General features: G+C 41.8%; 1 protein-coding gene across 5 annotated transcripts in view; it reads right to left on the bottom strand.

The window, feature by feature from the left end:
* Positions 1 to 4,922: 4,922 nt before the first annotated feature.
* The window catches only part of cadm2a (cell adhesion molecule 2a), a 102,297-nt gene continuing 88,308 nt past the window's right edge, over positions 4,923 to 18,911 (bottom strand). For 3 of the 5 annotated variants that reach the window (XM_061299737.1, XM_061299739.1, XM_061299741.1), the window contains 6 exons: positions 18,231 to 18,392; positions 18,073 to 18,163; positions 17,818 to 17,996; positions 15,477 to 15,590; positions 7,070 to 7,192; positions 4,923 to 6,736 (listed from right to left, as the gene is read on the bottom strand). In XM_061299737.1, coding sequence (XP_061155721.1) covers positions 6,618 to 6,736; positions 7,070 to 7,192; positions 15,477 to 15,590; positions 17,818 to 17,996; positions 18,073 to 18,163; positions 18,231 to 18,392 — 788 coding nt within the window. In that variant the 3' untranslated portion in view covers positions 4,923 to 6,617. The remainder of the gene's footprint in view (positions 6,737 to 7,069; positions 7,193 to 15,476; positions 15,591 to 17,817; positions 17,997 to 18,072; positions 18,164 to 18,230; positions 18,393 to 18,911) is intronic. The other 2 variants (XM_061299738.1, XM_061299740.1) reach the window with 2 other exon arrangements.

Here is an 18,911-nt window from a genome sequence, read left to right as displayed (position 1 = left end):
CGCCAAGCCAGACATCTGTTGTAGTACCAAGACCGACCTGAGAGGTGCTAGAGCACATTCAGACTGCCGGGAAATACAAAGAAAAAATTGTAATAATCAATTTTATCCATTGATAATTTTACGTTTGGAAATGTAAACTAAATTAAAAACTAAAATGAGACATTCGATTGACTATATTTCGATCAAATTTTGCGCAAGTTGCCTTTCAAATTTATACCTCCCATATGTTTACACTCGGAATTGAACCTGAAGTTGCCACCTTGACATAGTCCGTGTCTGTAAAAAAGATGTATCGTCTAAATATTGCATATACGCCACTATTTGTCGTGCCGCCGAGTGATAAAAGCAGAGGACGGATGGCAGTAATAAGCCGTAATGAAGTTCACGACAAGGTGACCACAGGCTCATTATCCTTTTTCTCTGTCGACTTAAAAGTGCACTTGTCCCCATTTTCACCTCCTTGTAGCTGCACTTGCTGTCCAACTAAACTGCCTGTAAAAGCCTCCAACAGATGGCTCAGCAAAAATGGCTATGTGCATGAAAAGCGTAACTCATTTTTGACATTAATCTCAAAAGAGGCACTGAGAGGATACACATATATAATTGACTGTGTTATATTACTTGCATTAGCATTATTAGGGCCACGCTACTCGACCGGTGCCATTCGCATCTCCAAGAAATTCAATGCGAAAATCCATGTGGAAGTTCACTTTAAAATACAGGGCTCACCCTTTTATTAACTGTGCTGGTCGTACTTTACATTCCTCACTCTTGTATAAATAAATTACGTCACCACGGGAGGAAATGAAATGTCGTCATGTGATGATGACTTCCTGTTTTCGGTTGTACTTTGAAATGCTTTCATCATAATCAAGCAGAGTCTTCCATTTATTTCAACAAATGTTAACTCAGAAATTAGGCAAGCGAAAATTGAAATTCCAAGTAATTGAACTTTTCTTTTCCCTAGCTCAACAATTCATCTCGGTTAAAATCCAACCAATCTTTAATCGGTAGAAATTCAAGCGTCCTATCAAAAATAAATGAGCTGTCTGCCGTGAACTCTGTCAACCCCACCCTCAGGCTGCTTCTCTTTTCTTAATGATGCGGTCGGTCACTCCTTTCGAAAAAAGCCTAAAGCCATAAATCAGACGACATACTAAATTCAGCCGTCCGCTCTCAAAAACGGTTCCCCAAAAACCCAACAGCGGAAACTTCTCATTTGGCGGGCTTTTACCAAACTCGTTAACGTTGACATTATGCAGTGTGAACAATTACCTCCGTGCCCTCTGGCTCTCACCACATGTCATTTATCAGTTAGGGCAGGCTATCTAAAATCTCTACCCCCTCATCATGGCTGTGACCCCCCACCCCCATTCATGATAGACTTAAATGCTGCACTCGAGGAAGTGGTCCATCTTGGCGCTTATAGCGTCAGACCTTAAAGCGCAAACAAAAAACATGGCCGACGAGCGGATCAAGATACTAGCAAAGAGACAATTTGCAATCCTGATGCAAGTCTTTGTCCATCATGGGTTGGATATTGTGAAAGAAGTCAAATATCTGGGTTCCTCCAGGGGGCGTCACTCTGCACATTGACGCTAATATGACACTGAACATTCGTAATGATTTCTTGGCTAACACCATGGCAACACGACCCCCGCTGACTCGCTTCCCCAGCAGGGGGTCTCTTAAATAAGAAGCCCACTCAGAGGCTGTGACTCGCTTGTGTACATCACACTTAATTGAATTCTTTTTTGCTATCTTGATCTAGGATGCTTTGACATGATGACCAGGCTTGAGGATTGAACCAAGACACGCTGTGAAAGATTTGACTTAAGTTATGCGTTTGACCTTAATGCGACCCGTATGGGTCAGCAGTGGGCCGCTTTCAGCCTGCTGAATGTCGGCAGTGACACCTAATAAGCTGGGTTTGCTGGTGCACCTCAACAGAGCTCTATTGTTTCCCTCGCAAAGCGAAGATACGAGCAAAGCGCTTTATCATCTTAATTGCCGCACATTTAGCAATTACTAAATGAAGCCAACACCTCAGCGTTCTTGTTGTTCTGATGACCGATTACGGGACTTATTTCGCTATCTTTGGATCTCGGCTTTATCTGTCCGAGCGTGTTTAGCATTGTCACGTACTTCCTCAGCCTGAGAGCTGCACTGTGCTGTGTTTTTTTTTTCTGATTGTTTTTATGAATGCATCAATCAACATTCCCCTTCGCCCGCGCGTTGTTTGCCTGGAACAAAGAGGCAGACCAAATTGGCGAGTTTAGAGCCAGACACGGTGTGCCGTCTTCCTCATTTCTTGCAATTTGGCCTACGTTCTCTTGCGATGTTATTTTCCTTTTTGTTCAAGGTGATTAATGTTAATGCATAAATGTGATTTCCCTACAAAACAGTTGAAACTTAGCCAAAGAAACAAATTAGACTCCATAAGATAAGTCATGAAAATCTGTTGCACCATTTCTCTGATATTAGCGTTTACAATTAGCAACCAGAAGAAAAGGTCTCAGGCAGATATTTTGGCAACTATTTATTCAACAATTCAACTTCATACATGAATAGCAACCTCTAAATTAAATAAATCAATCCCACATACAATGGGAGAAAACACGCCTTTGTCATGGTGCGAAGGACACCATTATGACTGCCCAATATATTATGAAGTGGTGATTTCACCAAGAAGCTACACTAACATGTCTGTAGCGGGAACTCTGACCTTTTGTGTTTGCAGCGTAGTGAGCGACAGTGCAGCACAACTACACACTCAATGACTTCAAGATGTGCACTTGCCAATAGCTGGAATCGAACAACATAGAGAAGAAAGTTGGCCTATTTTCAGCTCTTGTTCATGGAACAGTCCAGTGAGGGAAAGGATAGTACAATTACACAAGTTATTGTTTTAATATTAAGTGAGATATTTGTTGTGTAACAGAGGGTCCGCTGTGTCCCAATTAGGTAAAAAAAAGAAACAAACATACCATGTCTGGAAAATAGAAGCAATATCTTCCTGAGATGCGGAAACAAACAGCTGGAATGATCATTTGAAGAAAAACAAAAAATATATTTCATGCGTAGTGATTGTAAGGCCATGATTTTCTAGAACCATCAAATTAAAGTCAATAAAACAATTAATGATAATAATCAAATCAACAATACACTCTATGACTTCAGAGCCATGTGTGCATTTATATGGCAAACTTACATACAATAACAACATTATTAAAAAGAAAAGAAAAAAAAGAATCAACCGTGATCTTGAGCTTCGACTGTGTTGCTCCAATAACATCATGCTGCCCGGGTCAATAAGAGGCCAGCGATGACTCATGGAAATGATGCATTAGAGGGGGCGAGAGGTTTAAAGCTTCATTAAAAAAAAAATAAAAGAAAACCCACAAAGTTCAGAAAACCAAGCCCAGATGTGATACAACTGCACTTGAACTCATCATTCAGAGTGAGTCAGCCTGTTTTAAATAACAACTTGAAAAGCTCACCAAAACCTACCCAGTCAGAAATAGTTATTTAAAAAAGTATTCAATTGAAAAAAAAAAAATACAAAAAACATAAGCGGAGTGCATTGAATAATAATAAGCTGCTCATTGTTAGCCGCATAGCATAACTGCCCAAGTTAAAAATAACTCAAATTAAAAATAACTATAATCAAGCTAAGATGGGACATGTTTTCATGTAGTCCAAAAGTGCCCAATTCTTTATTTAGAACCTGCAAGTTCAAAAATGTATTCCATATTATCCATTCATGTAAAACATTGCTTCCGTGATAAAAAATGGAATAAACACAAAAAAGTGGGTGGGGGGGGGGAAAAAAAAGAAAAATCCTCAACAAACACATGTTGCGGACAGTCTGTCAGTGCACGATAGCAACGGCGCGTAAACATTTGAAAGCAACACTTGGCGCTTTTAAATCAACAAGCCTCGACAGCGACAGGCAAAGATAAAAGCGGATTTATTATTTATTCCCCAACTTGTGACTCACTTCATCCTGTACCGTCTCCAAATCATTACACACAACAAATGGATGCGCACGTGGATGTGCTATCATGTTGATGAATAGTCAGAAAGGCCGCAGTGAATAAGAAAGATTGATGTTCTCAATCTGTCGTTGACGCACAACTCTTCCTTTTTTTTTCGTGGTGCAAAATGTGAATTCTGACGCTCAAACTGCAAAGCCGCTTACGGTCGTGACGGAAAACACAGCTGTCCACGTCCCCGAGAACTTAAGTGAGTGTTGTTCCACTCAAGGAGACGCTGCAGCAGCGTTTGAGTTCACTCAGTGACAAAGACATTACTTACTGACCGTATTTGCATAATGTCGAAAATTGGTCACCAAATAGGAGACAGCTGGGCCAATTGTTCCATTGCCCTTGGTAACAATTGCCTCCATCTTGCTCGATTAATTCACTGTTTGCTCACAATAGACGACCTGACTAAGTCAACCAGCGACTTGCTTGCAAGCAAAAACAAGTTGGAGTTTTTCAATTATTGTTTGATGAATGACTTCCTTAGCCATAGATAGGAATAATAATAATAATCTGTTTTGTCAAATAGATTTTTCATTAGTTGTGTTGATTTTGGCTAATCACATCTTTTTTTTTGTCTGGTGAGATTTTACTCATGACAAAATGGAAAAGAGGAAACAAAAATCGCACTAGCTATAGAAAGTTGAGCTACATCCTTACACTGTAAAATACGCCACCGGTATTTAACATTCAGGGGTTAAAAATTTTTTTTGAAAATTTCTACAACTTCAATCAAGAAAATGCGATTAAATCCTCATCTTTAATAAAAAGCCACAATCCCCTCAGTTCTCTACTATCAAGTTACTAAACATTCTTCCCATTCTCTAAAATACCTCTTGAAATAATTTAAACATGAAAAAGAGGCCAACAAAAACTTACTGATGTGGTTTTACCAACTTTAGTTTCCCACACATTATTTACATGCCGTGTGCCAAAACAAAATGCAAAAATTGGTCAAAGTATATGTAATGACAGATTAAAAATAAAAAAAAATAAAAAACAATTGATAAAGTTGCTAATATACAAAAAGATTATAAGAGAGCTGGAATTCAATAGCAATTTTCACAATCAAACACGTTTTAGCAGACACGATACACAGCAGGGAGTTTAAAACCATTCAAAGAAAAGTATTGGATTTTTTTTCTTTTGTTTGGACGATTTGGAAACAAAGATCGCTGTCAATTTGAATCAAGTAGCACCCTCAAGGCAAAACATTAACTCCATCTTGTGCTTTTATCTTTGTCCATCAAGATTTATCATTTGGGAAATAATGTATGGAAAACAACGCAACACATTCATGACCTTTTTTTTTTTTTAAATAGTTTGCCCCTTCGGTTGTTCCAATTGTGAATATTTCACACAAACATTAACTTTCACTGCGCACGTCTGAGATGGACTTAATACCGGACTCATGTAAAGGTAAAATACTCAACTTTGAACCTTTGAACTTTTTGTACTTTTCCCTTTTCAAAGTCAAACTGCTTGGTCCATAAAAAGATAAAATGAGTTGAAGTGCACATCAAAACAGAATTTACAGCAATAAATTGCATTGATCACAAAATCCCTGTACATAACGTAACTAATGAACTCTTTTCAATCCGTTTTCCGATTTTACATTTGACGGGATGTTTTTTTCCTCCCTCTCTTCTCATTAGAACATAAATGCTTTTTTGCTAACTTAAATACAATTTATACAACTAGTCGACCTGAAGCCATCGTGTTGAAAACAAAAGCGGCTGCCGAGTTCAAGAATATACACAAAAAGTAGATTGGTAGCAGATTTAGAAAAAGCTCTTCTATTCTTCTCAATGGATGAAAGATCTCATCTAGCATCGCTTGCAAAATTTTTGGTGTGTATTCTCAGTTCTAAACGGTAGCACGCTACACCCCCCCGCTCTACTGTACTAACTACACACGGATCCGGGCAACCTTGCAACTCGAGTACCACACAAAGCCGCCTTCTTATCTTACATGGCTCCACATTTTAATTACAAGTCTATTTAACGAAGGAGGGATCCGTCGTCTAAGATATTGAGTGTAGTAGATATGTATAAGGCGCCAAACAGCACAGATCATCATCGAAATAAAAAAAAATTGAGAAGAATCAAAAACACAATGCTGTGAGCTAAGCAACGGGATGATGGGCCGTCCGGGTGACCACCTACAAAAGCATTTACATTGCTACTGACTGATACATGAAGGCATTGACACGAGTTCAATGGCGTCTGTATTTTTTTTAGGCACCGTGTAGATGTGAGACGTGTGTGTGTGTGGTGTGGTGGTGTGGATGAGTGGGAGGGGCTTGTGTTAGCGTGTTCAGGTGTCGGACTGGAGGGTGTAAGAAGCAGTCATGGTAGATTTACAGATTTACAGAGTTGAAGGGGCAAAAATACGTGGGAACTTCAGCAGCGATGCCTGCCAAAAATGGCCGCTGAACCATGATGGGAAAAGATGAAGCCAAAAAGAGGGCAAACACTGGGGGAGGGAGAGAGAGAGAGAGAGAGAGAGACAGAGAGAGAGAGAGGGAGAAGAAGACAAGGAGGGACGGATGGCAAGGGAGGCGCCCTCTACAGTCTAGATGAAGTATTCCTTCTTTTCTTCGGCGTGCGCGTGGTTGCCCTCGGCGTTGATGATGGCCGTGTCGGCGTCGGGCGCGTCGTCCGCCCCTTTGGCCTCGTTTGTCAGGTACGTTCCTACGTAAAAGCGCCACATGTAAAGTGCGTACAAATAGCGTGCGGCCCTATTGTTGATTATTTTGGACGAAAAGTTTTGTGCCGTCCTTACTCTGCACATATTTTATCGTTCATTTCCAATGTACGTGGTCATATGTGGGCCCTGATTCAAATTGCCCTCACGTCTCAAGGGATTTCAATCTTCACCGATTCTGTGTCTTATTTTATTCTTTGTCCTTCACAGGAGCCAGCGCATATCATTCATCTGCCACCTGAGGATTCTCTGAGCCACGGGAATGTCCAATGGGACGATGTGCGAGATGGACGGCGGGGTCCGAGGTGCTTGCTACCTACCTTTATGCCTGGCCAGGTATCTTCCCAGAACAATGATTAAACACAAGGTGACAAAGACCACCACAGCCACCACACCCCCGATCAAAGCGTGGTCCGTGCCGTGATGGGCCAGAGCGTTGGGATCTGAGGACAGACGGGAGGGAGAGGAGAACGCTACCGTCAAATCAAGAAATAGAGCAAACACTGCAACGAGGAATGAAGGGGCTTTTCTTTGCCACTTTTCTCTTCTTCTAAGGATGCTTCTGATGAGAGCTTGCTCCTTTCACATGATTTCTCAGGGAATAATAAAACGGAGAGTAAGAGGGTGAGAGTGGGAGAGAGACATTCAGCCAGCAAAACGAAGGTGAAGACGACGACATTGTTAGTTAGGGGGAAAAAAAGAATCAGGAAGTTGAATAATTCAGGAACCACCCATGGAGAATCTCCGAAATGCAAAGCAGGCTGGCAGTCGCAAAGGTACGGTAAATAAATGATCAGAAAATCCCCAAAAGAACAAAAGAGTGATTCTTGTGAGCCGAATAGAAGTGTGAAAAAGAAGATAAAGGATCTTTCTTGTCAAGTTGTTCACGTCGCACAAACCTGCCTGGAGTAGGGTTTTAAATGAGCGTTTTAAATGAGAGGTAGGGTTTCAAATTGAGGTTTCGAACTAGGGTTGGGGTTTTCAATTGGGGCTTCAAAGTTGGGTTTTATATTACAATTAGTTTTTCAAAGTAGGGTTTCAAATTAGGGAAAGGATTGCAAAGTAGGGTTTTAAATTAGGGGTACGGTTTCAAATGAGGGTTAGGCTTACAGGTTATTTTTGTGCCACCTGACAGCATCACAACTGGATTGACATTTTTTATCTTGACATTTTTTTCCACAGAGAAAAAAGAAGGTGTTACCAGGAATATGTAGAAACAATTTCAACATACATAGCTGTCGCTTTTTTTTTTTTTTTTTCGTTATCCTCTTCCCATGTGGCCCAATTGAACAGCTGGCTTGCATGCGCTCCATAAGCCGCCGTCGTGTGAATGACCAGGCCTTCACACTTCACCGCCTCCCAGCGGACAAACAAACGCCCGCAATGACACACACACACGTGAGAACACACGCACACACGCATGGGCACTTAGGAGGGTTTCACTGTGCTAAAGTTCTGCATGGTCAGTGAAGCAAAGGAGGAAGCAATGTTCCCCCCCCATGGCTGTCTCTGTACCTCATTGCGGCACGACAGCGAGGACTTGGAGTCCCGCCCGCCGCTTGATGCATATAAATGTAGCTGTTGAATCACTTTGGAGAATATTGCACATAAAAATACATGTTTTACCATAATACAATCTTCCATATGTGATCCCAAACATAAATATTCTCTTTTAGAGCGTCACTCAGAGAGAGAGAGAGACTGAAATGTTTGGCTTACGGAAAGAAATGAAAGAAGCAAAAAGAAAGAAATCCAAAATGGAACCTTCTAGGTCTCTAAGCGTCATCGCATGATCTTTTAATAAAGGGCACATATCTTCTCGGTGCGATTTCATAGCAGAGCAAAGTTGTCCTTCAATATTTATGGCGCTCTCCTTGTCGCCCGGCCGTGTTGAATAAATCAAAGAGGCTCGCAGCTTGTGCGAGTCGCCGCCGACTCCCAGCAAAAGTCTTCCTCCTCAAGCCGCCAGCTGAATTCTTATCTGACGGCCACGGGCTTCTTTCTGTTGACCGTGTGCCTCGATAAACAAGGCGGTTTGCTGGCATAACTGCAGAACTATATTACTTTGACAACAAACATCTGGTCTCCATTTCGGCCAAACAATAGACACGGGTGTCACGAACGTATCACTTCAAATACAGAACGTTTTATATTGTCGAAGACACCATTATGCACCATCTAACGAGCGCCGTGAAAAATTCCACCTCGACAGAAAGATAAGACTCAATGAATACACGGCGAAGTGAGTCAAATAATGAAAGCAAAACAGCACATTTTTCTCATGACCGTGAAGCGACAAGATAAAAGATACTTTTGCAAGATTTCAGATGTTTTTATCTGTAAAAAGGTGCCCGACTGCTCATCTGATGTTTGGCTTGAAAGTCACCTCACAGGATTGCCTTCCAAATGGGAATCATTCTTTATCAAAGTTTGTCTGTTGCACATCCGCTGTCTTCATCTAAAGAAGTGTCAGTGCAGTCATTTACCAAACAGAATTGTCCTTTGCGACGCCATTCGTCTGGCGAGGCTTAACGGCTCAGCCCCTGACGATCAAATGTAGCATCTCTGAAGTCTAATAACCACCTTAAACAAAAAGGCTTACAGAAATGGCGTGTCCTTGAGGCTTTATACAACAAACAAGGCAAGAGGAACAACCTCACTTTATATACTTCAGACAGAACTTACACCTTATACATACCCATAATAGATCAAATCAAATGAATAGGGATTCGATTGAAGGATGGGCAAGCACCTATACCAGTATCGGTTATTTCAAGGTATCCAAGCATTGAAGCAAAGTCTTTGTTCAGTTATCGTGCTTGTTAAAATTAAATTTTTTTCATTAAAATGTTTTACAGCTACTAGTACAATTGTTTGTCAAGTCGTTGTTCAGGTATTGTGCTCATTCAAATGTCAAATATCAGAAGTACTAGTGGTATCGATACTTGGTATCGGTATTGTTTGTTCATTTGTTGGGATAGTTTCATGTCCTATGCAGGGCCACTCATTTCATGTGAAATTTCTTTTAGGAAAGTAGCCCAAAGTGCTTGCAGCTTCCAGCCGAGATGGAAAAAAGACGGATGCATTTGAAGAAAGCAAAAGATGCTACAGAGATGCGTTTTCACTTTTTTTTTTTTTTCTTCCCCCCCCACGTCCTTGCAGATTATTGCTTGGTGTCTCTGAGAGGATTAATTAGATTCTGAAAACAAATTACTCCTGCTAATCATTCAATAAAGCCCGTCACATGGTCGCGGATACTCTCTTGAATATTCAAGCGGCCAGACTCTCTCTCTCTCTCCCGCCCTCCTATCCTGCTCTCACAATGAAAATGAAGTTCTAATCAGAGTGAGATAATTAATCTTATGAATTCATCAAGCCCAACGCGAGAATCAATCTATCGCGGCGGCGGCGTGATCGGCCGAGTCGATAACCTCAGCGGTAAGAAAGCGACAACGGGGACAAAATCAAGGCAGCAGCGTTAACTTGATCACAACTTTAGCGCTGTTGCTTGGCCGACAATTTTCCGTCATAATTGCACAAGTGGAATGGCTTCAATGAAATAGACACAAGAGGGGGCATGTTAAACTTGAGAATCTTTTCGAGGGACAAGTCAAAGGAATAAAGCTTCAACAAATAAAAAGCAGACCTTCCAGTGTTTGAATGAATACGAGTGGGTGGAGTTGGGGTTATTCTATGTAATTGATCGCATGAGCCCTGAGATCTAATGATTTCTCCCTCCCTGTTCTACACTTACTTCCAAATTGTTGCTATATCTCTTCCCCCCAAAGCCAGTTAATGTGACAGCTCATCAATAAGCTGGCTCAGCAATAAGCACAAAGACCTTTGCATTATGTTTTAATTCGTCCTGCGCCCCACGCCAGGGAGGAAATGGACGGAAGATTGTCGCGGCTGTTCAATATTTAACCCCTTTTGAAATATCTGAGGATGCTGCCACGGGGACATAAGCCTTTTGCTTTGAACACGAGTCACCCACCCAAGCGGCGGCTGCGAGAGAAAATGTTATTTCTGCTCATCGCACGTCCTAACCCGGCGCTAACGTTAGATCGATAGCAATGAAGTAAAGCTGTTGGAAATCCCTCCAAGGAATGAAAATTGTCCTTTCACTTATTGAGTTTTCACAACAGGTTTCCCCCCCAGTCTAAAGCAGATTGAAGCGGAGTACCTGCAAAGTACACGTTGCACTTTTTGTCCTTTACCATCCAAAGTTTTCGGAAACTGTTTGTTGTGCTTTTTCTTCAAAAGGTTAGCATTGCAATCATGGCTAACAGAAAAAATGTGAAGAACCTTTTGAGGTTGCGACGGGAGCGCCGAAAGAATTTTAATTGTGACTTATAGTCCAAAAACTTATGATTTTACTGCTATGTTAGCATCTAACCTAAGATAGCAGTGAAATCATGATGATTTGATTATATCCACCTTGCGGACAAATTTGGATGAAGGAACTTCATTGATAGAAATTCCATTGCCGTACTTGGGGTTTCATTATTTCCAGAACTTTTGAAACCTTTATTGAAGTCAGGTAGATTTCACAATCAAGAGCCGGCGTCATGAATATTTCATTGTAAGGAAAAGACCCTTTGTCTTTAAATGCAGACGGCGCAAGCCCTCAAGGAACAGAGCCCGGAGGAAGGCTGGTAATTAAGCTGCCGCTTGTCTTCAGACAATCCACGTTGCATCCTGAACACACCCAGGCTTGAGATAAAGATCGCCTCGCCACATTGCGGCAACCCATTATTGATCCCATGCCCTTTGACCCTTCAAATGGACGACCCGGAGCAACAGGGAGGCGTGTGTGTGTGAGGGTGCGGGGAATAATAAATAACGATACTGGTTTTGTATCTTAAGCTGAGGCTTCAGGCTTATTTTTGTCGCGGGCCGCATCATAGTCATCGTTTGCCTCAAAGCCTCATTAAAATTGTCAACCCAAATAACAATATTGTATATATGTACGGTATAGGCTACACAACAAATTGATGAATAACTAGTTTTCAAAACAGAGACTAATAAAAACTGAAATATTGAAATCAAATCGATTTCCGTTGTCTTTGCGGGCCATCTAAAATGATGTGGCGGGCCGTATCTGGCCCCCGGGCCTTGACTTTGACACCAGTGATCTAGAGGCTGGCTGTGCGAACACGCAACCTAACGTCAAAGTTATTTAAGCTTTGATTTCGAAACCTTTTTTTTTTTTTCCTCAAGTCGACTTTTTAAAGCACAAAGCCCGCAACTCTGAAGAGGATAAGCAGTATAGAAAACGAATGAATGCATGTGAGCATGACGCTCATGCAACCTAACCTATCGGGCGTCCAACAGCTTCACTTTTCCAATGCATGTCTCAAGTTTAAGTAGTTGTTAGTGTCAAAGCCGCCGGTACAGTTTTCTCTTCTTTTATCCTCCATTCCTCTCAGGTACAAAGTAAGAGAAGATAACTTTACGTTTGGCCGTGCTTTATTTGTATTATTTCTGCACCTCCACGGACAGAGACACCATCCATGAATAATTGACAATAAAGCAGACTTTGACTTTGCTGTCCTCTCTGAGGCAGGACCCGTTGTTAGCAGGAACAGGGGTTGGCCAAAGGAATACTGATTGCTTGGAGTGAACAGTAAATATGTCAAAGAAAGCCCTGTTGTGCGTGATGACTAATTTCGGTTTGCCAAGGTCACAGCTAATTTGCTAAGCCACGAAGAGCGATACGGCAAAGAGGTAAGCGGCCATGCAGAGCGAGGATGTGTTTATGTACACTTTGATGACATTGCACAGACCTTTGGTGCTTAGCCAAAGATGTATTATTGCCATTAAGACTGAGCGGGCGGGCGGGCGGGCGCACGCTCCGGCGCTTAATCAATACAGTGAATCACAAGCTACAGCTCGGACATCAGTCTCGAGTCATACACTGGAGATTTGGAATCTTTATCTTTGCTGTAGTTACACCCTAGAGGTCAACAGCTGGCACAAAGCACATTGGCGCTAATTAGACGATTTATTAGAACCATCAAGTTTGCTGTATATTTATTTGCTAATATTTCTACAAGATTGAATAAACGCCACCATCCACTATGTGACTCCGCATGGTAATTGTGTCTAAGATATCCGAGCTATAATTTACGTATTAAGGCTAAATGCGTATAAACTATACTCTTTTCAAAGCCATTTTCATTATACTGCAAGAAAAAAAATTTCCACAGCATAGTAGATTTAAATAGATAAGTAAATAAATAAATCAATGTTAATAATAAGTGTTAAATATCACCCAAACGTCCACATTCTGCTTTTATCATTCATCATTGTGAAGTTGTCTTTTGCTTTAGGCCCCTAAACTTCAGTGGTTTGGCACTACCCAAGCAAGCAAAAGAAGGGAGACTTTTAATGTGGCGTCTGTTCACTTTTTCCAGACCTCTTGCTGTGAGACTAGATGACTTGTGTTGGCAGCAAATACCAAAAACTATCACCAAGATGTGGCTCCAACCCAAGGAGTCTTTATCTGTGGAACTTCACAAAATAAACCAATTTTTTTTTTTAGCAAGACCTTTAATTAATAGAATGCTTGTAAATAAACTATATTAAATCTTTGAGCAACTAGAAATACTTTGCGGAGAATGACAACTTGCTACAAGATAACTCGCACTGTTTTATTCAGCGTGGGTTGATAAATAGAAGCAAGGTGTCAAAAAGTGAGCGGTGGAATGCATAAAGGAGATAATCAGGTGTATTATATGCTAATATTCCGCCTTAGGAGCTCCAAGGTTGGACCTACCATGCGTCTTCAGCTCAGGCGGACAACTTTATTAAAAAGACAAAACGTCATGGGGGCTGCAAGCGCTCCATGCATGTTTGCTTTCATCTAGAGCCCGTGAAAAGAGCGGGTAATAAATCAAGAAGACGTATGAAAGCAGATAGCGTAGCAACTGGGGACGCATTGAAGGAGTCTGATATCCAGATTCCCCTACAACACGTAGAGAAGCTGCGCCCCTCTTGTGTGTCAGCAGAACACAAATAGACATCAGAAGCTGATGGGGAATATTCAACATTGTGTGTAAAGGAATATGGGGACCAAGCCAATGACGCTGAGGGAAAAGGTTTGAGAGGGAGAAAGAAAGGGTTCCTTCAACTTTGAGGGTCAGCAAACTCATTTGCATCTTGCTTAACACAGCACCCAACTTTTAAATTGATACGTCAATCAAACGCAACGTCTCGTGTTACCATTTCAGACGTGGCGCCATGTCAGCGTTATCGTAGGGTGGGGTGCACACACACAATCACCTGGGAAACAGTCATTCCAACAAACAAAGGTAGTCCAGTTATTGCTAGCTGTCTGACTTTTAAAATAAGGGGGAAATATATGTACGTAGAAACCTGCAGTGCGTCATGAAAATATTTTTGAAGCCTCTGACGCTTCATTTCTCTCAGTCCATCCATTCTTTCAGTTTTCTGCCCATACAGTTCCTTTCAGTCTGTTGGGCTATCCACCCAAAATTCCCCATATCTAGAATGATCTCATCCAACAAGTGGCTTATTACTCCAACATGTCGTTGAGCCATTCTTGAAATATGTGCTAGACCATGTCAACTCCTCCTCCATTATGTTGAAGGGTTCAACAAAAGTCCTTCAATTGTTCCTTGTATCACTCGACAATATCCTCCAGTCTGGGAAAGTAGTTCTAATCCCATGATAACATCTTTCTGGCGTCTCTGGGCTCCTTGGTTGCCACCATGATAGACGCTAACAACCTTTTCCGACTCCAATCTTGGAGCAACACCATGGAGGGCTTGGCTGCAGGATGGTTAGCTCAAATATGATGCTGTCAGCCTCGTAGAGGATTAAAGGCGCGCGTAGATACATGATCATGAACTCTTCACACTAGATTGCACGGTACAGTGTATAAAAATCATACATTTATAGCGAAAGCATCATTTTGTACTAATTTAACAGAATTCCATACGAAATATTGGAAAATGTCTGAAAATGGGGTCACTTTATGTTTACATTATTTTTGTATTATTTTTATATTTATAAGTTTTGATTAAATGTGAAGAACTATAGTGGTGGTTTCATACTCCACACTCCAGTGGATATTAATGTCCAAATCTATAATCATAATCCGGCATGTCATCAACTTTTGCAGGAATGACAGACACTTAAAAAAATGGTGACATCAGCATTTAGTGTTCCCTCCGATAATACTCAAATCCTTTTTGCAGATGACAACCCATCCATTAAAATATCCTTCGTCCAACTTAATATGAGTGGGTATATCAACAGCACTCTCTAAAAGTTTGAGTTACTGCCTTGAAGAGAAGAAAGAAAAAAAAAAGTTCTTTCTTTTCAAGTGTGAAGGCTTCCTGGATTGAACACAGCATTAGGAGTCACAATGAGTCATCTCTGGGGGGCAGACATTTGCAGTTGGACATGACATTTACTTCTTTGAGCTTTCAGGGCACGGGACGACACAAGTCTTAGGAATGTCAAGGGGACATTGGATTTTAAACAGCGCCACTCCAACTGAATACAATAAGTCTGGCTACCGAGAGGAAGTATTAAAAAGGGGATTGGGGGCGAAGTTAACCCCTGTCAATTTCTACTTTGGAATATTAACAGTGAAGTGATCGCACAAGGGAGTCATCGGAATCTAAGACAAGCGTGAGATGCGACAATATGCTGAGGAGGTTGGGAAAGGAAAAAAAAAAGCAGATGGTGGTACGGTACCTCGGTTTCCAGTGACTGTGGGGTCTGAAGCGTGGGTGCCTATTAGAACAGTGGAGTCTGGGGGGATGGGATGGAAGGGAGGGGTGGTGGATGGAGGCAGGGTGGTGGGTTCTTCTGGTGGGAGGGATAGACATACAAACATTTACAAAGGGAAAAACAAAATGCAACTAAAAAAAATGGGAGAAATTAGATACCACACATGAATTGGATGGCAAGCCATGTTATAGCAATGGGAAAGCAAAAAAAAAAAAATGTTAAAAACAAGCAGAAATACATAACGTGCACATTGACATTTGACAACAAGGGAATTACAGAAGCAGTTGTGTGTGTTGCAACCAACTTTCTGCCGCTATGTATGTCATTTTAATGACGTAAAAAAAAGTACTTTTTTAAAAAAGTTTTAAATTGTTTTAAAAAAACATCATTTTTTTAATCTCAATGGGAAAGCAGAGCAGAGGTCCGACTCCAAAAATGATGTGGGAGAGAGCAAACGTGAAAGAAAGAAAAAAATGTTGCTTTCACAATCTCAAAACAAGTCTTTCACCAACAGACTCAAAAGATTTTTATTTTTGAGTCAGGGCTTGAAGACATTCCTCGAGGTGTTCCATCCAAAGCGATGGTCAAATATTAACGGGACAAAGGGATTGAGACGTGAAGCATTGTTTGACAAAGTTAATGAGGTTACACCGCCACCTTGTTTGTGTCCCTCTGCTTTTTTATGGCACTGTGGAGGTTTTTTGATTGGCCCTGCTGCAAGGCCCGGTCGTCTCCGTGACTTTTCAGCCCGGGCGAGAATCACAAAACAGATGGACTGCGTGTCTCCGAGTCAAAATGTCTCCTTGCTGCAGAGGAACCATTAAAAAGGTATTTCCCGAGAATTATGGCAGCAATTGTAAAAGGCTAAAAGGTGCGCTAATCACTAATGAACGCCGGGTACAAAGCGGGTGCCATTTTCCAAGAGCAAGTAATGAATCTCCATTATAAACTTTGACCCTCCTAAGCCACAATTGCTCTTTTCTGAGGTGTTGAGTTTTGAACATCAATTTTATTAAGGGCATCACATTTTTATGCTCTTCTATTTCCATGACATTTTTAAGATGTGCTAGGCTGCAAGTAATGCCTGCATGGAATCACACACGCTTTAATTAAAACTCCCCAGAAATATGGATACTTGGCAAAGTGTGAGTCGTCGTTTCTTTTATTTAATGCCTGACAAGTAAACTGCCTGTTTCATTTAATATATTTTAAGGCTGCAATTATTTTAATAGTAGAAGAATCTCTAAATTACTTTTTTTAATATCTGTCTCTTTTTTCAAACAGGACATTGTTTCAAGTTGAGCATGCAAAAAATATAAATCGATTATGACTCAGTTCAACAATCATCAGAAAATGGATTGCCCTTTTCCAAAATGCCGATTTTTGCAAATTTGACTTGATTTCGCTTTCATGGAGGACTACAAGAATTTGAGAATATTTAAGAGGATTTGAACATTTTAAGTTTAAAAAAACGATGAACCGATGATCATAATCGTTGCTAATATATAACCCTTTTTGGGTGCAACTACACATATTCAACATTTCCAAACAAGAAGCTTCCATTCACGCACGTCACAGTGGCCGTGAGTACGACCTGAAGCAGACACTTCATAAACTATTGATAGCAACCTTGCTTGTATCCTTGAACAGCCCGGCTAGCTCATGACTGCGGAACCACCGCGGGCGGCCGGGTCGATACGAGGTATCACCATTATTTGGCCTAAAAATATTCATGCTCGTTGCAAAATACAAAACACCCCGCTGGGTTGGAGTTGTAATAATCAAGCAATATTTATTGTTCCAGAAATTCGGTTTCCGACTTGTTTTCCCTCAACTCACTCACACGCAAACACGCAACTATCTTAAACCAAACGGAACAGAGACTTAATTCCAAGAGACAAACGGCTGAGGAGAGACAGGAAAACGAGGAGGGCGAGCTATCCGTTTTCCCCGACACTGATTCACTTCATCCTCCACTTCCTCTGGCGTTGCTCTCAATGACTTATTCTCCGTGGTAATATTTCTGACAACACAGCACTAAATTCCACACCCATACACACCCCCTCGCTCCTCCCTCATGATGTGCATGCGTGAAGAAGATCTGGGACGCAGGTTTATTTAAAGAAAGACGTTGGCGGTATTAGTGTCACCTGAGGCCCTGTGAGCGATGTTACAACTAATCACTCGCACTGCTAATGCAAATGCACAGCAGAAGCCTCTAGCACTTGAATTTGGTGCTTGCTTTTATTCCTTATTGTACACGACTTGGACCAATTAGGTCCAACTTTGTTTCCATACGACTCACCGTAGACGTAGAGTACATATTCAGCGCTGCTGGTGCCTAGGTGGTTGCTGGCCTCGCAGCGGTACGTGCCGTTGTCAGTCTTGTTCAGTGACGTGAACGTCAGCTCCCGACCTTCCACAATCACCCTGCCCAGGTCTGAAAGTTCCACGCCGTCTTTCGTCCACATGACAGGATCTGGCCTGGAAAGAGAAACGATAGATAGATAGAGACAGGAACTTCATCCCGGAGAAGAGCGGCGTCAGGTGAATGACTTACGAAGGGTTGCCTTGAGACACACATTCCAACTTTAGGTACTGACCCTCCTGAGGGACGGCCAAAGAGTGGATGATCTCCACCCGAGGAGCATCTAAGGCAAACACGCACAAGGTCAAATGAATGGCATTGGTCCAGGACGCTCACGGCTTGACACTCACAGTGGACCTCCAGCACTTCGGTGATCTGCTGCGGCGTCTGCGCGAGTGCCTCGTGGTCCACTCTGCAGGTGTACGCCACTCCGTCGTCACGTCGGTCCACGTGCAGCTGCAACGAGCTGCGCACTGTGAAAGTCTTCCCGCTAGCGTTGACCTGCTTGGCTCCTGCCCGGAAAAGGTGGCAATCGTGTCAGCCATGCAGCGCCGAGGAACATCACCGTGTTGTGCTTTTACGGGATATTATCGAAAGGAGAGCTAGCATATCCATAGTCCTCTGTTAATGCAATTAAATGAAGTCCATAGAGGAAGTGCAAGAATGATTCCATCTGCTTTTATAAGCAGCCACCTCCAATCCACTTCAAACAACAAATAAGCACAAAATGGTTGCTGTGGAATGTTGAAGGGACCAGAGCTAAGGTTGAACATTTCACAAAGGCCACACTATCCCCTTTTAACAAGACCAAGTAGACTCGGTGGCGCTGATGGATATTTCATTCGACTGCGTACCTAATGCCGTGTCCGGTGAAGTGTATGCCGTTCATGGTTATTATCTTCATTTGTTGCCGTTCTCCTTTGTAAAAAGGTGGCCTACTTGTGTATTCTGAGCACAGTCAAGGGAGCGCCAGCCCCCCTCGTGCAGGCCACCTTTTGTTTGCTTCTCCTAAAGAGACTGTTTATTCTCCT

The sequence above is a fragment of the Syngnathus typhle genome, linkage group LG15 (genome assembly GCF_033458585.1).
Source record: "Syngnathus typhle isolate RoL2023-S1 ecotype Sweden linkage group LG15, RoL_Styp_1.0, whole genome shotgun sequence".
In the NCBI taxonomy this organism is placed as follows: domain Eukaryota; kingdom Metazoa; phylum Chordata; class Actinopteri; order Syngnathiformes; family Syngnathidae; genus Syngnathus; species Syngnathus typhle.
This window is presented reverse-complemented; position numbering and strand designations above follow the sequence as displayed.